The 14,880-nt window shown below is 44.1% G+C and overlaps 1 protein-coding gene across 2 annotated transcripts in view; it reads right to left on the reverse strand.

Annotated features, from left to right (window-relative positions):
* ITGA8 (integrin subunit alpha 8) overlaps window positions 1–14,880 on the reverse strand; it is a 167,424-nt gene that overhangs the window by 136,799 nt on the left and 15,745 nt on the right. The window contains exons 1-4 of one of the 2 annotated variants that reach the window (XM_040434556.1): window positions 14,324–14,333; window positions 13,670–13,676; window positions 6,643–6,743; window positions 947–1,070 (exon numbers count right to left, since the gene is read on the reverse strand). In XM_040434556.1, coding sequence (XP_040290490.1) covers window positions 947–1,070; window positions 6,643–6,708 — 190 coding nt within the window. In that variant the 5' untranslated portion in view covers window positions 6,709–6,743; window positions 13,670–13,676; window positions 14,324–14,333. Of the gene's footprint in view, window positions 1–946; window positions 1,071–6,642; window positions 6,744–13,669; window positions 13,677–14,323; window positions 14,334–14,880 lie in introns of those variants that run through there. The other variant, XM_040434555.1, reaches the window with a different exon arrangement.

Genomic DNA, 14,880 nt, shown 5'->3' on the forward strand with positions numbered 1-14,880 from the left:
TACATAGCTTTCCTACAGGAGGGCCATATTCTCTCTTTTATTGTCGTTTTTATTGCCTTATACATCAATAAATATCTGTGTGATCCCTGTATCCTGAGAGTGCCCAGTCCATTTATCACAAGATGGGGAACATACCGCACCTCACTGGCACGGGTTCGTGAACTGTTTACAGAGGAGGGAACTGTGACAAGGGGTTATGGCCGCCCCATGTGATTTTTATCTGTGGGGAAATTTAAAGCAAAGTGTCCGCTAACAATCCACATCCACTGGAGGAACGCAAGGAGAACATCACAAACACTATCCGCAGCATCACAAGCTGTATCAGCCACCATAATCCGACCTGCCCGAAGGTGCAGAGACCTGGACGGGGACCACTTTCAGATTCTTTTGTGACTTGTGGGTAATGTGACATATTGAGGGGAATGGTCTGGGAAAACAGGTATTTTCCTCCCAGCGTGTGCTGCTGGGCTGATTTGCAGCCAGGTGGGGTCAAATACCGGACTGGATTTTAATTGCCGGTCTGAGCTTTTGGCAGCACCTGGCTGTCCTTAAATAGGCAGCTGGGCTCATCAGCAGGATCTCTGTGTTGGGATCTGAGCTTTGGTGCCAGGTTGGAGGGCTGAGACCCATGGGCCGAGGAAACAGGCCCCCTAAAGCCTGCCGTGGACTGCTGGAGGCAGAACTGACATCAAGGTGACTTCTCTTATATGAACTTTCCAATTTGTGTGAAGTAAACACCAAGACTGCAAAGTAACGCATTGTTTTGTGCATTTGCTTCAAGTGTGAATAAACACTGAAGTTTTGCGTTAAGAACTGGTCTTTTGCCTCTGTACTGCGTCCGCTTACCTATCTACCAGAGCGAAACCCCACATCTTGTCATACTATTGCTCGAGACGGGCTACTTTTTCATGTATTATCGGATAATGTATCTAGTTACGTAACTTACGGTTGCGGCATGGGGAGTATTCGGCATACGTGCTGAAGTTCTGTACGGCCACATAGCAAGTGCCAACAGGGTCTCTTTCACTTATATCTTTCACGCTCCTCCAGTGATATAAAGGGGCACAAGCCTAGACAAAGAGCAAAAAAACATCACCGGAAATGTAACCATCACAGCGTTACAGCAACGTCAGGTCATTAATAACGTATTCCCGGAAAACCCCTTTTAAAAAAAAGAAGTCGGGGCTCAGAATCTAAATTTTCTGTCTCACACGTAGGAAATTATTTCTGGGGTCATTTTATAGGAAGCCCATTCACTTATCAGTAAGTTTTTTGGAACACGAACAAAAAAAAAAACATGAAATTCTACAGAAAGTAAACTAAGGAATTAAAGGAACACTCTAGCAAAATAGATCCACTCTGACATGCTTAGTGCAGGTTCTGAAAGGGCGGAGCATGGCACAGGTTTCAAGATCACCAAAGAGGGAATCCTTGTGTCATGCCCCGCCCCTTCTCTCGCACTAGCTATAACTGCAGATCTATAAAACCTCTCTTTGCCAAGCATAGCACAGCTTTCATTTTTCCGAAGCAGAGTACAATATGAAAGCTGCACTGTGATTGGTTGATAGATCTAACCCAGGCAGTCTTGCCCGGAGTGCCCCTTTAATATTATCAATATGCTGCTGTGTGAGGATGTTTTGTCGTCTCGTGGTCTGTCATTTTTCCTCTGCCACTTGTAATTGGTCATATCTCTGGGATCTGTGCTTTGATCTCCATGTAATATGACAGATGTGGGAATAATAGCGTCAGAATTCAAAGGATTTCTACCTAAAAGTGTCATTAGTGTCGCAGGCAATTTACCTGAGACTGTGAGATTATACACAGGGCCGGGCTAAAAGGATGCAGAAAATAGGCCCGGCTTCAGCTGCAAACTGCCCGATCGAGACAAACCATAGGGGGCGCCACAGCTCAGATTAAAATGGGCCTCTGTCGTCCCCAGGTGTGTTTGGGTATGGGTATGTTTGCCCCTCTTTCTTAATATCAGTGCAGTTCCTCTGGAGAGAGGAGTCCTACTCAGGGTCCTGTCACCTGGGCCCTATTTCTCTATGGACCACACATGATCTGCCTGTAGAGAAGAGCTCTCCCCTCTCCTGACATGTCTGTTTAGTAACTACTTGCATTCCCCGTGTAATAACAATTCTGAAGCCTCTATTCTTCTGACTCTATGTTGTGCCATTCCTTTATTATTCCTACTAGAAGTCTATGAATGAAATTCCGACAGTTTGCAATGAAGGTCCAGCTGGGTGTTACTACTTGGGTGTGTGTCATTGGCAGCACTGATTGCATAGTGTCAGATTGTACAGGGACACCCCCCCCCCCCCCCCCCCCCCAAGTGGTAACAGCCAGCTGGACCTTCATTGCAAACTGCTGGCAATTCATTTATAAACTTCTAGTAGGAATAATAGAGGAATGGTACAACATGAAGTCATAAGAATAGATGCTCCAGAATTGTTATTACATGAGGAATGCAAGTAGTTACTAAACCAGACATGTCAGGAGAGGCGAGAGGTCCTCTTTAAGGTATATTGACCTTTGTGCTGAGATGGTTTCAGTCCACTACACAGGGTTGAGTCCTTTCTAGGCTACAGAGGAGTATTGCTTTTTCATTTAAAGGGATTGTCCAGCCCTCTGAATTTTTTTTTTGCGACCGCTTCCCAGGTCCCCCTCCAGTCTCTGTATCCTGGCCTCTTGCACTGACGGTTTGACATGGACATGTGACTACTGCTGCCAATTACTGGCTGCAGCAGGCACCCCAACATTGGCATACAGAGACGAGTGGGAAGCTGGTAGGTGGTGGCATGTAATACTTTAGCAATTCTGATGCTCTTGTGGTGCACCAGCCCGCAGGGGAGGCACAAGGTGGAGAGGATGGGAGTTGTGACTGCGGCGATGAGGGTGGTTGTCGCCCTCACTGTGGCTAACCCTGCACCAGCACTCCCCCAGGCCGGCAGTTGCAGTACCCCAGACCTGGGGGTATCGCCAATTGTACATAGTTAAGTATTGTAATTCCAGCAGAGGAGATTACGGTTGTTTCTCCCCTCTTGGTAGGAGTGGGCTGGTCCTGCTTCCTGCCAGGAGGGGGAGTTTCAGTCCGGAGAGAGAAGGGAAAGGAAGCACATGTCAGAGCTCCTACTCCTGGAAAGTGTGTCTTATTCTCCTATGGAACCATCACCCCACAGAGACTTTCAGAATTCAGAACACAGCTTCTAGAAAGCATCAGTGTGTCAAGACAGCAGATTGATCAGCAAAATTACAGCTTTACAGGCACTGCTGAAGGTGAGGGACTACAGCTCAGACACCACCAGCTACCCAAACCACCACTAGGCCAGACAAATGTCAAGTCATACCCACTTTATTTAAACAAGAGAGTCGTAAAAATGTATTTTTTTAAAATGCCATTTGTACAAAAATATGCAACTTTTATATGCCAGAAAACGGACGCACAATTTTGGTAAATGTGTCCCATTCTTTTTTCTAATCAGTTTTTTTTTTTACGAACTTTTATGAAATAACTAAATGCACACTCTCTATAGAAATATATATATATATATATATATATATATATATTCTATATCAGAAAACACGCCAACGATACTTTATGGGTAATCCAGGGATTAATGTGCCTATGGCTGTGAATGTCATATGACAATTTTGTCCAAAAAAAGATGGCTTTGGATAAAATCTGTAAAGGTCATGGACCCAGAAAGTCTGCCTCGCCCTGGTCTAAGTGATAAATGCTTTAATGAGAAGAGACTCATTCTCGCAGATTGATGTAAGGCATACATCCCTTAATTCAATATACGCTGATTACAGACGGGGAACATCTAAAAAGGACAAAAACAGAGAATCTGTGCATAGAGTCTAATTCAGACAAGCAATTATTACGTAAAATATCAGTGGAAATATGACCAAGCAATACTGATGTCTTAGTATAGAGTAGAACATCAATGATCAAAGGGCTTCTCTGGGCTAGTTAGTACTTACCCCTCCATTGCGCCGCCGTCTCCGTTGCATTCACACAGGCTGTGGGTTTTTCCGCTTTGGTCCTGACTGAATCTGCGCCCCTTCTCTTCCTGTTCAGTAGAAAGAGCCGGGCACACATCCAGTCGGGACCCGAGCGGAAGAGCCCGCAGCCTGTTTAAGGGCAGTGAGACTTCGCCATCGGCGGCGCGACAGAGAGGTAAGTACTAACTAAACTATCTTTTTTTCACAGGACAGAAGAAACATAGAAACATAGAAACATAGAAACATAGAAACATAGAATGTGTCGGCAGATAAGAACCATTTGGCCCATCTAGTCTGCCCAATATACTGAATACTATGGATAGCCCCTGGCCCTATCTTATATAAAGGATGGCCTTATGCCTATCCCATGCATGCTTAAACTCCTCCACTGTACTTGCAGCTACCACTTCTGCAGGAAGGCTATTCCATGCATCCACTACTCTCTCAGTAAAGTAATACTTCCTTATATTACTTTTAAACCTTTGCCCCTCTAATTTAAAACTGTGTCCTCTTGTGGTAGTTTTTCTTCTTTTAAATATGCTCTCTTCCTTTACCGAGTTGATTCCCTTTATGTATTTAAAAGTTTCTATCATATCCCCTCTGTCTCTTCTTTCTTCCAAGCTATACATATTAAGGTCCTTTAACCTTTCCTGGTAAGTTTTATCCTGCAATCCATGTACTAGTTTAGTAGCTCTTCTCTGAACTCTCTCTAGAGTATCTATATCCTTCTGGAGATATGGCCTCCAGTACTGCGCACAATACTCCAAGTGAGGTCTCACCAGTGTTCTGTACAGCGGCATAAGCACTTCACTCTTTCTACTGCTTATACCTCTCCCTATACATCCAAGCATTCTGCTGGCATTTCGTGCTGCTCTATTACATTGTCTTCCCACCTTTAAGTCTTCTGAAATAATTACTCCTAAATCCCTTTCCTCAGATACTGAGGTCAGGACTGTGTCAAATATTCTATATTCTGCCCTTGGGTTTTTACGCCCCAGGTGCATTATCTTGCACTTATCCACATTAAATTTCAGTTTCCAGAGTTCTGACCATTCTTCTAGTTTTCCTAAATCCTTTTCCATTTGGCGTTTCCCTCCAGGAACATCAACCCTGTTACATATCTTTGTGTCATCAGCAAAAAGACAAACCTTACCAGCGAGGCCTTTTGCAATATCACTTATGAAGATATTAAAGCCCAGACTTCCTAAAAGCCCAGAAAGCCCAGACTTCCTAAAAATCTCTCAGAATCCCTTTAAGGAGAACCTATTTAAAGGGATTGTCCAAATTACTTAAAAAGGGCCCCATGCCAGTAAATACCTTAAAATAAAATAAAATCCTATTCCCTCTTTCTCCGGTGATTGGCTGCAGCAGTCACATGCCGTATAAGTGCATGTCACTGCTGCAGTTTTGTATAGAGATGATAGGAGGAGGACCCGAGCTGCGGTGCAGGAACAGAGCAGGAGAAAAAGGTGAATACAGTATATGATTTTTATTTTTTTGTTATTTTCTGGCATGGGGCACCTTTTTTAGGTAACTCGGACAATGTCTTCAAAGGGGTTGCTCAGGTGTTAGATACTGATTACCTATGCTCAGGATAGGTTATCAGTATCAGATTCGTGGGGATCCGACTGCCGGCATCCCCACCAGTCGGCTGTTCTCAGTAGCCGATACCACAAATAACACAAAAGATGGAGCCAGAAGTACAGCTCCAGGCACCTTGTCAGGATAAAGCAGCTCAGGTCCAATTCCCATTTGAAGAGAACCTGTCACATTGAACATGTAGTCCGAGCTGCAGGCGGCATAGTCTAGAGCAGGATTTGCTGAGCAATTTGATATATAGATTCATGCAAAAAGATTGAGTAGAACCTGTAGTCTGTTCAGTTAAAGGGGTTTTCAGAGATTTTTTTATACTGATGACCTATCCTCTGTATAAGGTCAACTTATAGTATAACTATAAACTATAAATTATAAGTGGCTAGTTTCTGGATTAAACCCTCATCTGCTGTTTTGGCACTTTCCATCTATTCTGGTCCTGCTCGTCTACTATCCTTTGTACCCCAGTTATTCTGGTAGGTCTGCTTCTAGCAAGCTTGCACCAGCTTTCTGCTACCCTACTCCACAGACGATACCTGGGTCCCTAGCAGTCAAGTCTACCCAGCCTTGCAGCAGGCTCTGGTGAAGAACCTAGAGATAGCCTTAGCTTTCTACTAACCAGGACTTAAAGCAGTTTCTGAGTTTGCTGGTTGTGGTTCCAGACCGTGATCATAGTTTTTCCGGTCCAATTAATAAGATCATTAGTGGGCATCAAGGCTTTTCCCCCCCCCCCCCCCGCCAGCATATACCACCACATTGGCCATGTTAGTTATCATAGTGTAGTCCCCTATAGCTATGTCCCCGTCTGCTGAGCTCCTATTCCAATTAGCGAACACATGAGACATTGGTATTTTCTATGTCAAAGCTTACAACAAGATTGCTTAGGGGAGGTTACATTTCCCTTCATTATGTATTCATCCGGTAAGTATTTTTTTTTTATATTTGTTCCATCTGTTTCCCATTATACAGAAAATTCTAAAAATACAGTAAATTTAAGCTTTTCTACTCCCACATCAGACATGTATGGGTTTCGCTCCTACTTACCACAACTTTTTCCTTATGAGACCGGACTGTTGCCCCAAACCATTGTTGAGACTTGAACTCCAGCATCTGTTTGGTTCCATTGATTCTGGCTTGTCTGTTGTCTGCACAGGAAAGAGAACATTAACCACTATTCACACAGGACATCTCGTTTAGTGCTAATTTGCAGCTTGATCGTCGGACACGTTGGCTGGTGACTGAGTTACGGTCCTTCTATAGCACAACATAAAACACATAAAAGACTGAAAGACTAGAATGCCTCCTACCCAATATAATCACCACTGAGACCCTGCAAAACCTGCCTTGGCGCAACTGTCCTGTAATCCATATAGATTTCTTTAGCGCTAGTCATCATTTAGGAGAATTTATAGCACCGGGGCTAAGACTGTGGTGGTGTCATATGTCCTGGCTGTAAAATATCGCTATAAATAGGCATATAAATTCAGAATATAAATATAACATAAAGGATAACTCAAACGTAGTAATACTAAAAATTCAGTGTTGGATGGAGATCAATCTCATCTCATACTCTGGTAGCATGCTAACGCCCGCATGGTAATACAGTAATACAAGCATAAAAAAACAAAAACAAAACAGAGCACCGGATCGGTCATATGGACTTTTAATGGGGTCCGTCAGGTTCCACTGCCATGCTATTATTTAGGCTGGAAGAATAGCCTTGCATGCTGCACGTTTTTTCCTTTTAAATATGATGGAGGCTACTGACGGAAGTATGAACAGAGCCCCTGAGGGCTGGAGCTTAACTGCATCCACTACTCCCCTTCACATCATAGATTTTATTTATTTATTAAATGTTTTATTATTTATTTATTTTTTTAGCTTTATTATGTATGCATTCGATTTTAATTATAACATTCTGGTTACTTGCTGCTGCCACTAGGAGGAGCTCTCAGGATACAGTTGTATTTACTGAAGACATAAATAGGAGGCAAGCTCCCACTAGTGAAGAATGCATAGCTAGGAGCCAGGCGATCTAAAATCTTATGCCAATTATGGAAAATCCAGCTACGAAATAATCATTCATACACTGGCATATGCATTGGGGGTGGGCCCATTCCAACAGATGGTTTCTATGAGATTCTAATTTATGGAAATTTTAGGAGGAGGAATGTGACAACCCGTTCCAGACTGGGGCAATCATACTACACGTCAAGTTACATACATATATATGTCCTAGCTAATCATCCAGAGAGTACTGTAGGTAGACTCTAGAAGAAGCTCACGCACATGGCCGTTGCCCGGCCGTGGCCCGATTGCGGCCCGCAAACAGTGGGTCCGCAATACACGGGCACCGTCCGTGTGCTCACCGCATCACGGAGGCGGACACATTCACTTGAATGGGTCTGCAATCCGGAAGGTCGTGCGGAATGGAGGCACGGAACCCTACGTAAGCACCACGGAGTGCTTCCGTGGCATTTCTGTCCGTGCCTCCGCACCACAAAAAAGTAGTGCATGCACTACTTCTTTTTTCGGTGCGGACCGTCGGATGCGGATCGCGGACCCCATTCAAGTGAATGGGTCCGCGATCGGCATGAGGTGGCGATACGGTCCGTGCCTGTGCATTGGGCCCGGCCGGCACACGGTTCGTGTGCATGAGCCCTAAGAAAGTTGTCCAAATTGGACATGCCCTTTAAAGGGGTATCCCGGTTAGAAGCATAAGTGATACATTTTAGATCAGTGCTCCATTGAAACTCCTCCTGAATGGTGATCACGACTGCTGGGACCCCCACTGATCTAGTATTTATCACCTATCCAGTGCATAGGAAGTAACTGCTTGCAATCAGAGTACCCCTTTAACCACTAAATCCTGTTGTTGTGGGTCTCATTTTGGTGATTTATGGTATATTTTTGGAACACTTCAAAGGCTTGATCTTCGTCGCCGTGTATAAACTTTGCACCTGTGCCACCGCAGACACCTCTATGGAGAAGTGGGGATCTCTGGAGACCTCGACCTCTTAGGCCTCTATTAATAGAAGATCTCAGCTTAAAAGATCAGAACAGTTATTTTTTTTAAGTCTGTCCCAGGGCCACGTATGGGAGCAATTTCTACACATCTGCAAATTGAAAGATTTCCTTATAGTCCATCTAGATGCGCTCAGACTCGCTGTCCCCGATGCCATCATTTAAACCATGCTCAATCCACTTTACAATATGTTTCTGCTTAAACATTTGCAACCAAAAAGCCCGTTATATTTAACGTGTCAGTTTTTTGAATACCTCTGAAGCTTTACACTTACGCATTCCCCATCAGTCAAACCGTGGACAGCTCTAACAAGTCTACCAGATACACGCACCAAATTCAAGAGGTTCTCCAATGTCAGCAAGTCCTTCACTGTATAATGAAACATAAGGCCATAATATATTCTGTATTCCTTAGGTTTTTCAAGATCCCTGCATATAGGCATTGAATGGGAACCTGCATTGTTTACTTCCAGGGAATGAAAACCTATCCTGATCATGCCCTTACAGTATAGTAATCAGTCCTCCACCTAAGGCTACTTTCACACTTGCAGTAGCCCGGTGGGGGAACAGCATGCCGGATCCGTGCTAACGCTAGCCCACCATCCCGCCAGAAGTCACTACAAACAAGGTCCGACCGCAGCACGTCAAACAAGCGAAAAGGTGGCCGGACAAAAACCGCAGCGTATAGTGAATGGGGCCAGAGCGGACCTCTGGCGGCACGGTAGGCTAGCGTTTGCATGGATCCAGCAGGTTGTCTTCCCGCCAGAACAGCCTGACGGACCCTGCTGCCGCAAGTGTGAAAGTAACCTAAGTGAGAATCATAAATTCAGCAGATGTTCATCTATTTTCGGAAATTCCCATAGAAATTAATGGGAGCGCACCGCGCTTGGCTATTTTTTGTGGCCCCATAGAAATGAATGGAGGACAGCTGGCTCCGTTTACGAGATAGGTGCGGGTCCGAGAGGTGGGACCTGCACCTATCAGATAATGGGGGCATATCCCTTTTATACGCCGCCATTGTCTGAAATGACACAACCCCTTCTAATGAAGGTTTGTAGAGCTGAGGTGAGAGAAAGAATGAATGCACCCTACAGCACAAGGCCCACGTGGCAATAATACAGCTGCAATGGAGCATCACAGCCTCCAAACCCCTGTGGATCTAGTGAACTGATCGCCAATGCACAGGGACAGCACCTAAATCATCACGTTACAGTCACGGCACTTGGAGATCCCACCATTCTAGGGAAATGAACTTAGATCACCTTGTTACAATCGAGCTCCCACGAGCCTACTGAATTGAACTTAGATCACCTTGTTATAGTTGCAGCACCTGGACCAGCCATGATCCTGCTGAACCGAATTTAGATCTCCATGTTACAGTCCTGGCACCTGGTCCTCCTACAATTCTATGGATTGAACTTTAATCACTATGTTACAGGTGCAGCACCTGGACCTCCCATGATTCTATGGAACCGAACCTAGGCCACCATGTTACAATCGCAGCACCTGAAACTCCTAGAATTCTACCAAACTGAACTTAAATCACCTTGGATATTCCACAGTTCTACTGAACTAAACTTAGATCACCATGTTACAGCCACAACCTGGGCCCCTTACCATTCTACTGAACTGAACTTAGGTCACCATATTTACAGCCACAGCACCCGGACCCGCTACCATTCTACTGAACTTTGATCACCATGTTACATCCGTGACACCTGGACTTCCCACAAGTCTACGGAACTGAATTAAGCTCACCATATTACAATCGTGGCATCTGGAGCTCCTACCATTCTACTGAACTTACATCACTATGTTACACAGTCATGGCACCGGGAGCTCCTACCATTCTACTGAACTTTGATCACATGTTACAGCCGTGACACCTGGACTTCCCACAATTTTACTGAACTGAATTAAGCTCACCATATTAAAGTCGTGGCATCTGGATCTTCTACCATTCTACTGAACTTACATCACTATGTTACAGTCATGGCACCGGTAGCTCCTACAAATTCTACTGAACTTACATCACTATATTACAGTCGTGGCATCTGGATCTCCTCCCATTCTACTGAACTTACATCACTATGTTACAGTCTTGGCAACGGTAGCTCCTACCATTCTACTGAACTTACATCACTATGTTAGTCATGGCACCGGTAGCTCCTACCATTCTACTGAACTTACATCACTATGTTACAGTCATGGCACCGGTAGCTCCTACCATTCTACTGAACTTACATCACTATGTTACAGTCATGGCACCGGTAGCTCCTACCATTCTACTGAACTTACATCACTATGTTACAGTCATGGCACCGGTAGCTCCTACATTTCTACTGAACTTACATCACTATGTTACAGTCAAGGCACCAGTAGCTCCTACCATTCTACTGAACTTACATCACTATATTACAGTCATGGCACCGGTAGCTCCTACAAATTCTACTGAACTTACATCACTATATTACAGTCATGGCACCGGTAGCTCCTACAAATTCTACTGAACTTACATCACTATATTACAGTTGTGGCAACTGCAGTTCCTACCATTCTACTGAACTTACATCACAATGTTACAGTCATGGTAGCAGGACCTCATATGATTCTGCTGAACTAAACCTACACTGTAGGTCACCATGTTACAGTCGTGCCACCGGGAGCTCTTATCATTCTACTGAACTTACATCACCATATTACAGCCACAGGACATTGAGCTCCTACCATTCTACTGAACTTAGATCACCATGTTACCGCTATTCTACCGAACTGATTTCAGGTCACTATCTTATAGCTGCAGTACCCGAAACCTACAAATTGCACTGAACTGATTTTAGATCACCACATGACATCAACAGAACCCAGAGGCTTCCACCATGATCCTACTGAATTAAATATTCCATCTGCAGAACCCGGACCCCACACGATTCTACAAACAGACTGACATCACCATAGGGTTGTATTGTACCTGAGTTTGGTAAAGCTGTGAAGGGTCTGGATGTTGTTACTTTGGACCCATAATGGTTCCTGATCTGGAACCATTATTAATGTTACTATTATTGCTATTATTTTTTTATTGTTGTTATTTAATCCATCCATGGACATAGAAAACCTATAAGAAGGAGGTTAGAGATCCCCTTATTTTATAATACCCTGACCCTTCTGACATCTACAGTCACTGATGGAAGAACAGGAGGAAATACCAGCACATAGAAGAACAATCAAGGAGGGAGGGAAACTCATAACCTTCCACAGAACATACCTACCGCATCTAAAGAGACCGGTATACGCTGCACAATCGCCAATACACAAGAGCATCTCCTCTGCTCTCCTTCTAAACCCTCCTATAGGTCTACAAAGCTCTTCACCATGCTGCATCTTCCTCCACCTCTGAAGCCTCATTCTTATTGCTCAGGTAATGGCGTACACCTCTGATCCTTCCTTGCCACATCCTCTGAGGCTTCAAAGGAATGGCCTTCAGGCTGAGCAGAATCAAGACAAACCCTTTCAAAATAGTGATTGCGAGGGGGCATCTGCAGCTCCTCGTTCTAGAGATCATCAGGGGTCTCAGCGCTCGGACCCCCACAATCACAACTTTTGATATTTCTCTATGACATATCAAAGGTTCCTCAGCACCGATCAAAACTTTTGATATGTCACTCCAACATATCAAAAGTTTTCTCAAAGTACAGTGTCACTTTAAGGTCTGCCCCGAGCATGCCCACTGATAGCACCCACTTCTTGGCAGGGCTTCATTTTTAGCCCTGGAACAAGACTAATTTTTTGGGATGGTTTGTGAGAATTCATGAAAATCCCAGCAAATTCGGGACCGTTGACATATATGTTGGTGCCACATCCATAGAGGTCATTATTGCTTAAAGGGGTTGTCTCACCTCGAACAATGGCGGCTGTGGGACCTGCACCTATCTCTAGAACTAAGCCCCAAAGAGAACTAGAGTGCACGCCCTCCATTAATTTCCATGGGAGTTCCGAAAATAGCCGAGCCTTTTTCCGGCAGTGGAGAGATGGTCGCAATTGCACAGTACGCTCTCTCCTTTAAATTTTTTGGGACTCCTGAAAATAGCTAAGCGTGCTGCTCAGCTATTTTTGCCTCTCCCATTGAAATCAATGGAGGGTGGCCATGCATGCGCAGTGCGCTTTCCCAAACTTTGCGTGCTCCGTTCTAGAGATAAGTGCTCAGAGGTGGGACCTGCAACTAAACCTGCACATAGCCATATGCCACCATTGTTCGAGGTGAGACAGTCCCTTTACATATTCCAAAACCACAAAGTAAAGTAAGTTTTCTAGTAGTTTAAAAATAGACTTTCCCAGAAATCAGCAAAAAGGATTAATGCACTTCTGCCCGAAAGGTCCGACTGTTTACCACAACGCAGAGGTGCAGGCCATAACAGAGACATCATCTGGCGGCTGATGAAAGAGATCAGGATACGTGCCGCAAAGACGTTATATAAACTCTGCTACATGTAAGGGCAAACTTGGCTCAGACGGCCTGAATTCTGATAAAAGACTGTTCACAGCAAAATAATTATTAGCAGATCAGCTGACCAGGGGCAGAACAAACCGTCTGACCATGGATAATACTGAAGAACGTTTCCCCCACTAAATACGAGTTCTTAAAGGGGCTTATCTGGTTTTATGTAAATGAAACAAAATCACTGAATACAGAAAACAAATTTTAATTTAAAAAAAACGCACTATTAAAAATAAATAAATAAAAAGTTCTACAACTTTCTGATATACTTCGTCTTTCAATTCCCCACAATTTTCAAAATATTTGTTTGCTGTCAGTGAATGAGAACAAGTAAAAAAGAAGGAGCATCGGAACCAACCAATGGCGGATGATGTATCTTCAAAAGTATTTATTGCAATCACACAACGTGTTTCGGGGAAAGGGTCGCCTTCATCAGGTGTAGAATATTGCAGTGAATGAGAACAGTCATCTATACAAAGCAGCTGAGAAGTGGATACAATTGTAAGGTCTGTGAGCTCAAGACATTAGCAGCAGCTGCACAAATCTATATACTGGTTTGCTACAATGTATCAGCAGGGGTGCGCCACCAATGAGGCCAGGTGAGGCGATCACCTCAGGCAGCACCAGGTAGGGGCTGAAGGGAAGGGGCTAGGTTAACAAATTGGCATTCCCCTGTGTATCAGTCTGTTTATCACGAGGGGCATCAAACATTTTTTCAACTTTTACAGCAAAGGGAAATGATAACAATGAAAACAAAAGATGATGTTTTTGTCCGTCTGATTGTCGCCATGTTTGCCAGGTAACGGCTGGATCTTTACCGGTCCCCATTACATTTCATAGAGCCGGACAGAATTCTGGTAATGTCCGGCAGTGACGGATCCGGCAGGTTGTTCACACCCCGGATCTGTTCAAAGCAAATGTGAAACAAGCCTTAAGCAGTAAACTGAGTTGTGTGAAATCTTGTGCAGCTATCATTCCATTTTAAAATCAATCAAAAGTCTACAAAAAGACTAGGCATCGACCTAGCATCGACAGCCTAACACAGTATGCGCCAAGCTCTGGAGCTCCCTCTAGTGGAGGCTGCCAGTCATCATTTTGCATTATTTAAATTAGAGTCTATTTAGGAGATTTGAAGCTCTTGTGAGAAAAATAAAGCCTCACCTGCCTATAAAGTCTCATTAAAAAATCAAGACAGAATTTTGTAACTTAAAGGGAACCTGTCGTGTTCAACACAGTGTCTGATCTGTATACAGTAAAGACCAGGAGAAGCAGATTGATACACAGTTTTGGTGGAAATAATTCAGTATAACTTTTTCCATTTTCCAGCTCATTCTATGCTTAAGAGTCCAGTGGGCGGTCCTGATCAATGACTGAGTCTTCCCTGTATGACTATGCACATACAGAAAGCTGTCAATCACTCACAGGACCGCCCACTGGACTCCTAAGCATAAAAAGAGCTGGAAAACACAAGTTACAGCGAATCCTTTGCCACAAAACTATAGATAGGTCAGCATGTAAGCTAATAAAAGTTAACTTTAAGTCACCTTCTTTCCTCCAGTTATTAAAAATTGTATCGGTTTAAAAAAAGAACCGATACGGCTTCCACAAGTCCCGTGTGTACAGTGCTCGGCTATCTCCATCCCTTAGCGCAGGGGTGGGGAACCTCCGGCCCGAGGGCCGTATGCGGCCCACGGTATCATTTCATGTGGCCCCCGGCCCCCTGCCAGAACATAATGTGAAAATGCTTATGACCCCTTCCATTA

The sequence above is a fragment of the Bufo bufo genome, chromosome 5 (genome assembly GCF_905171765.1).
Source record: "Bufo bufo chromosome 5, aBufBuf1.1, whole genome shotgun sequence".
NCBI classification, from domain to species: Eukaryota; Metazoa; Chordata; class Amphibia; order Anura; family Bufonidae; genus Bufo; species Bufo bufo.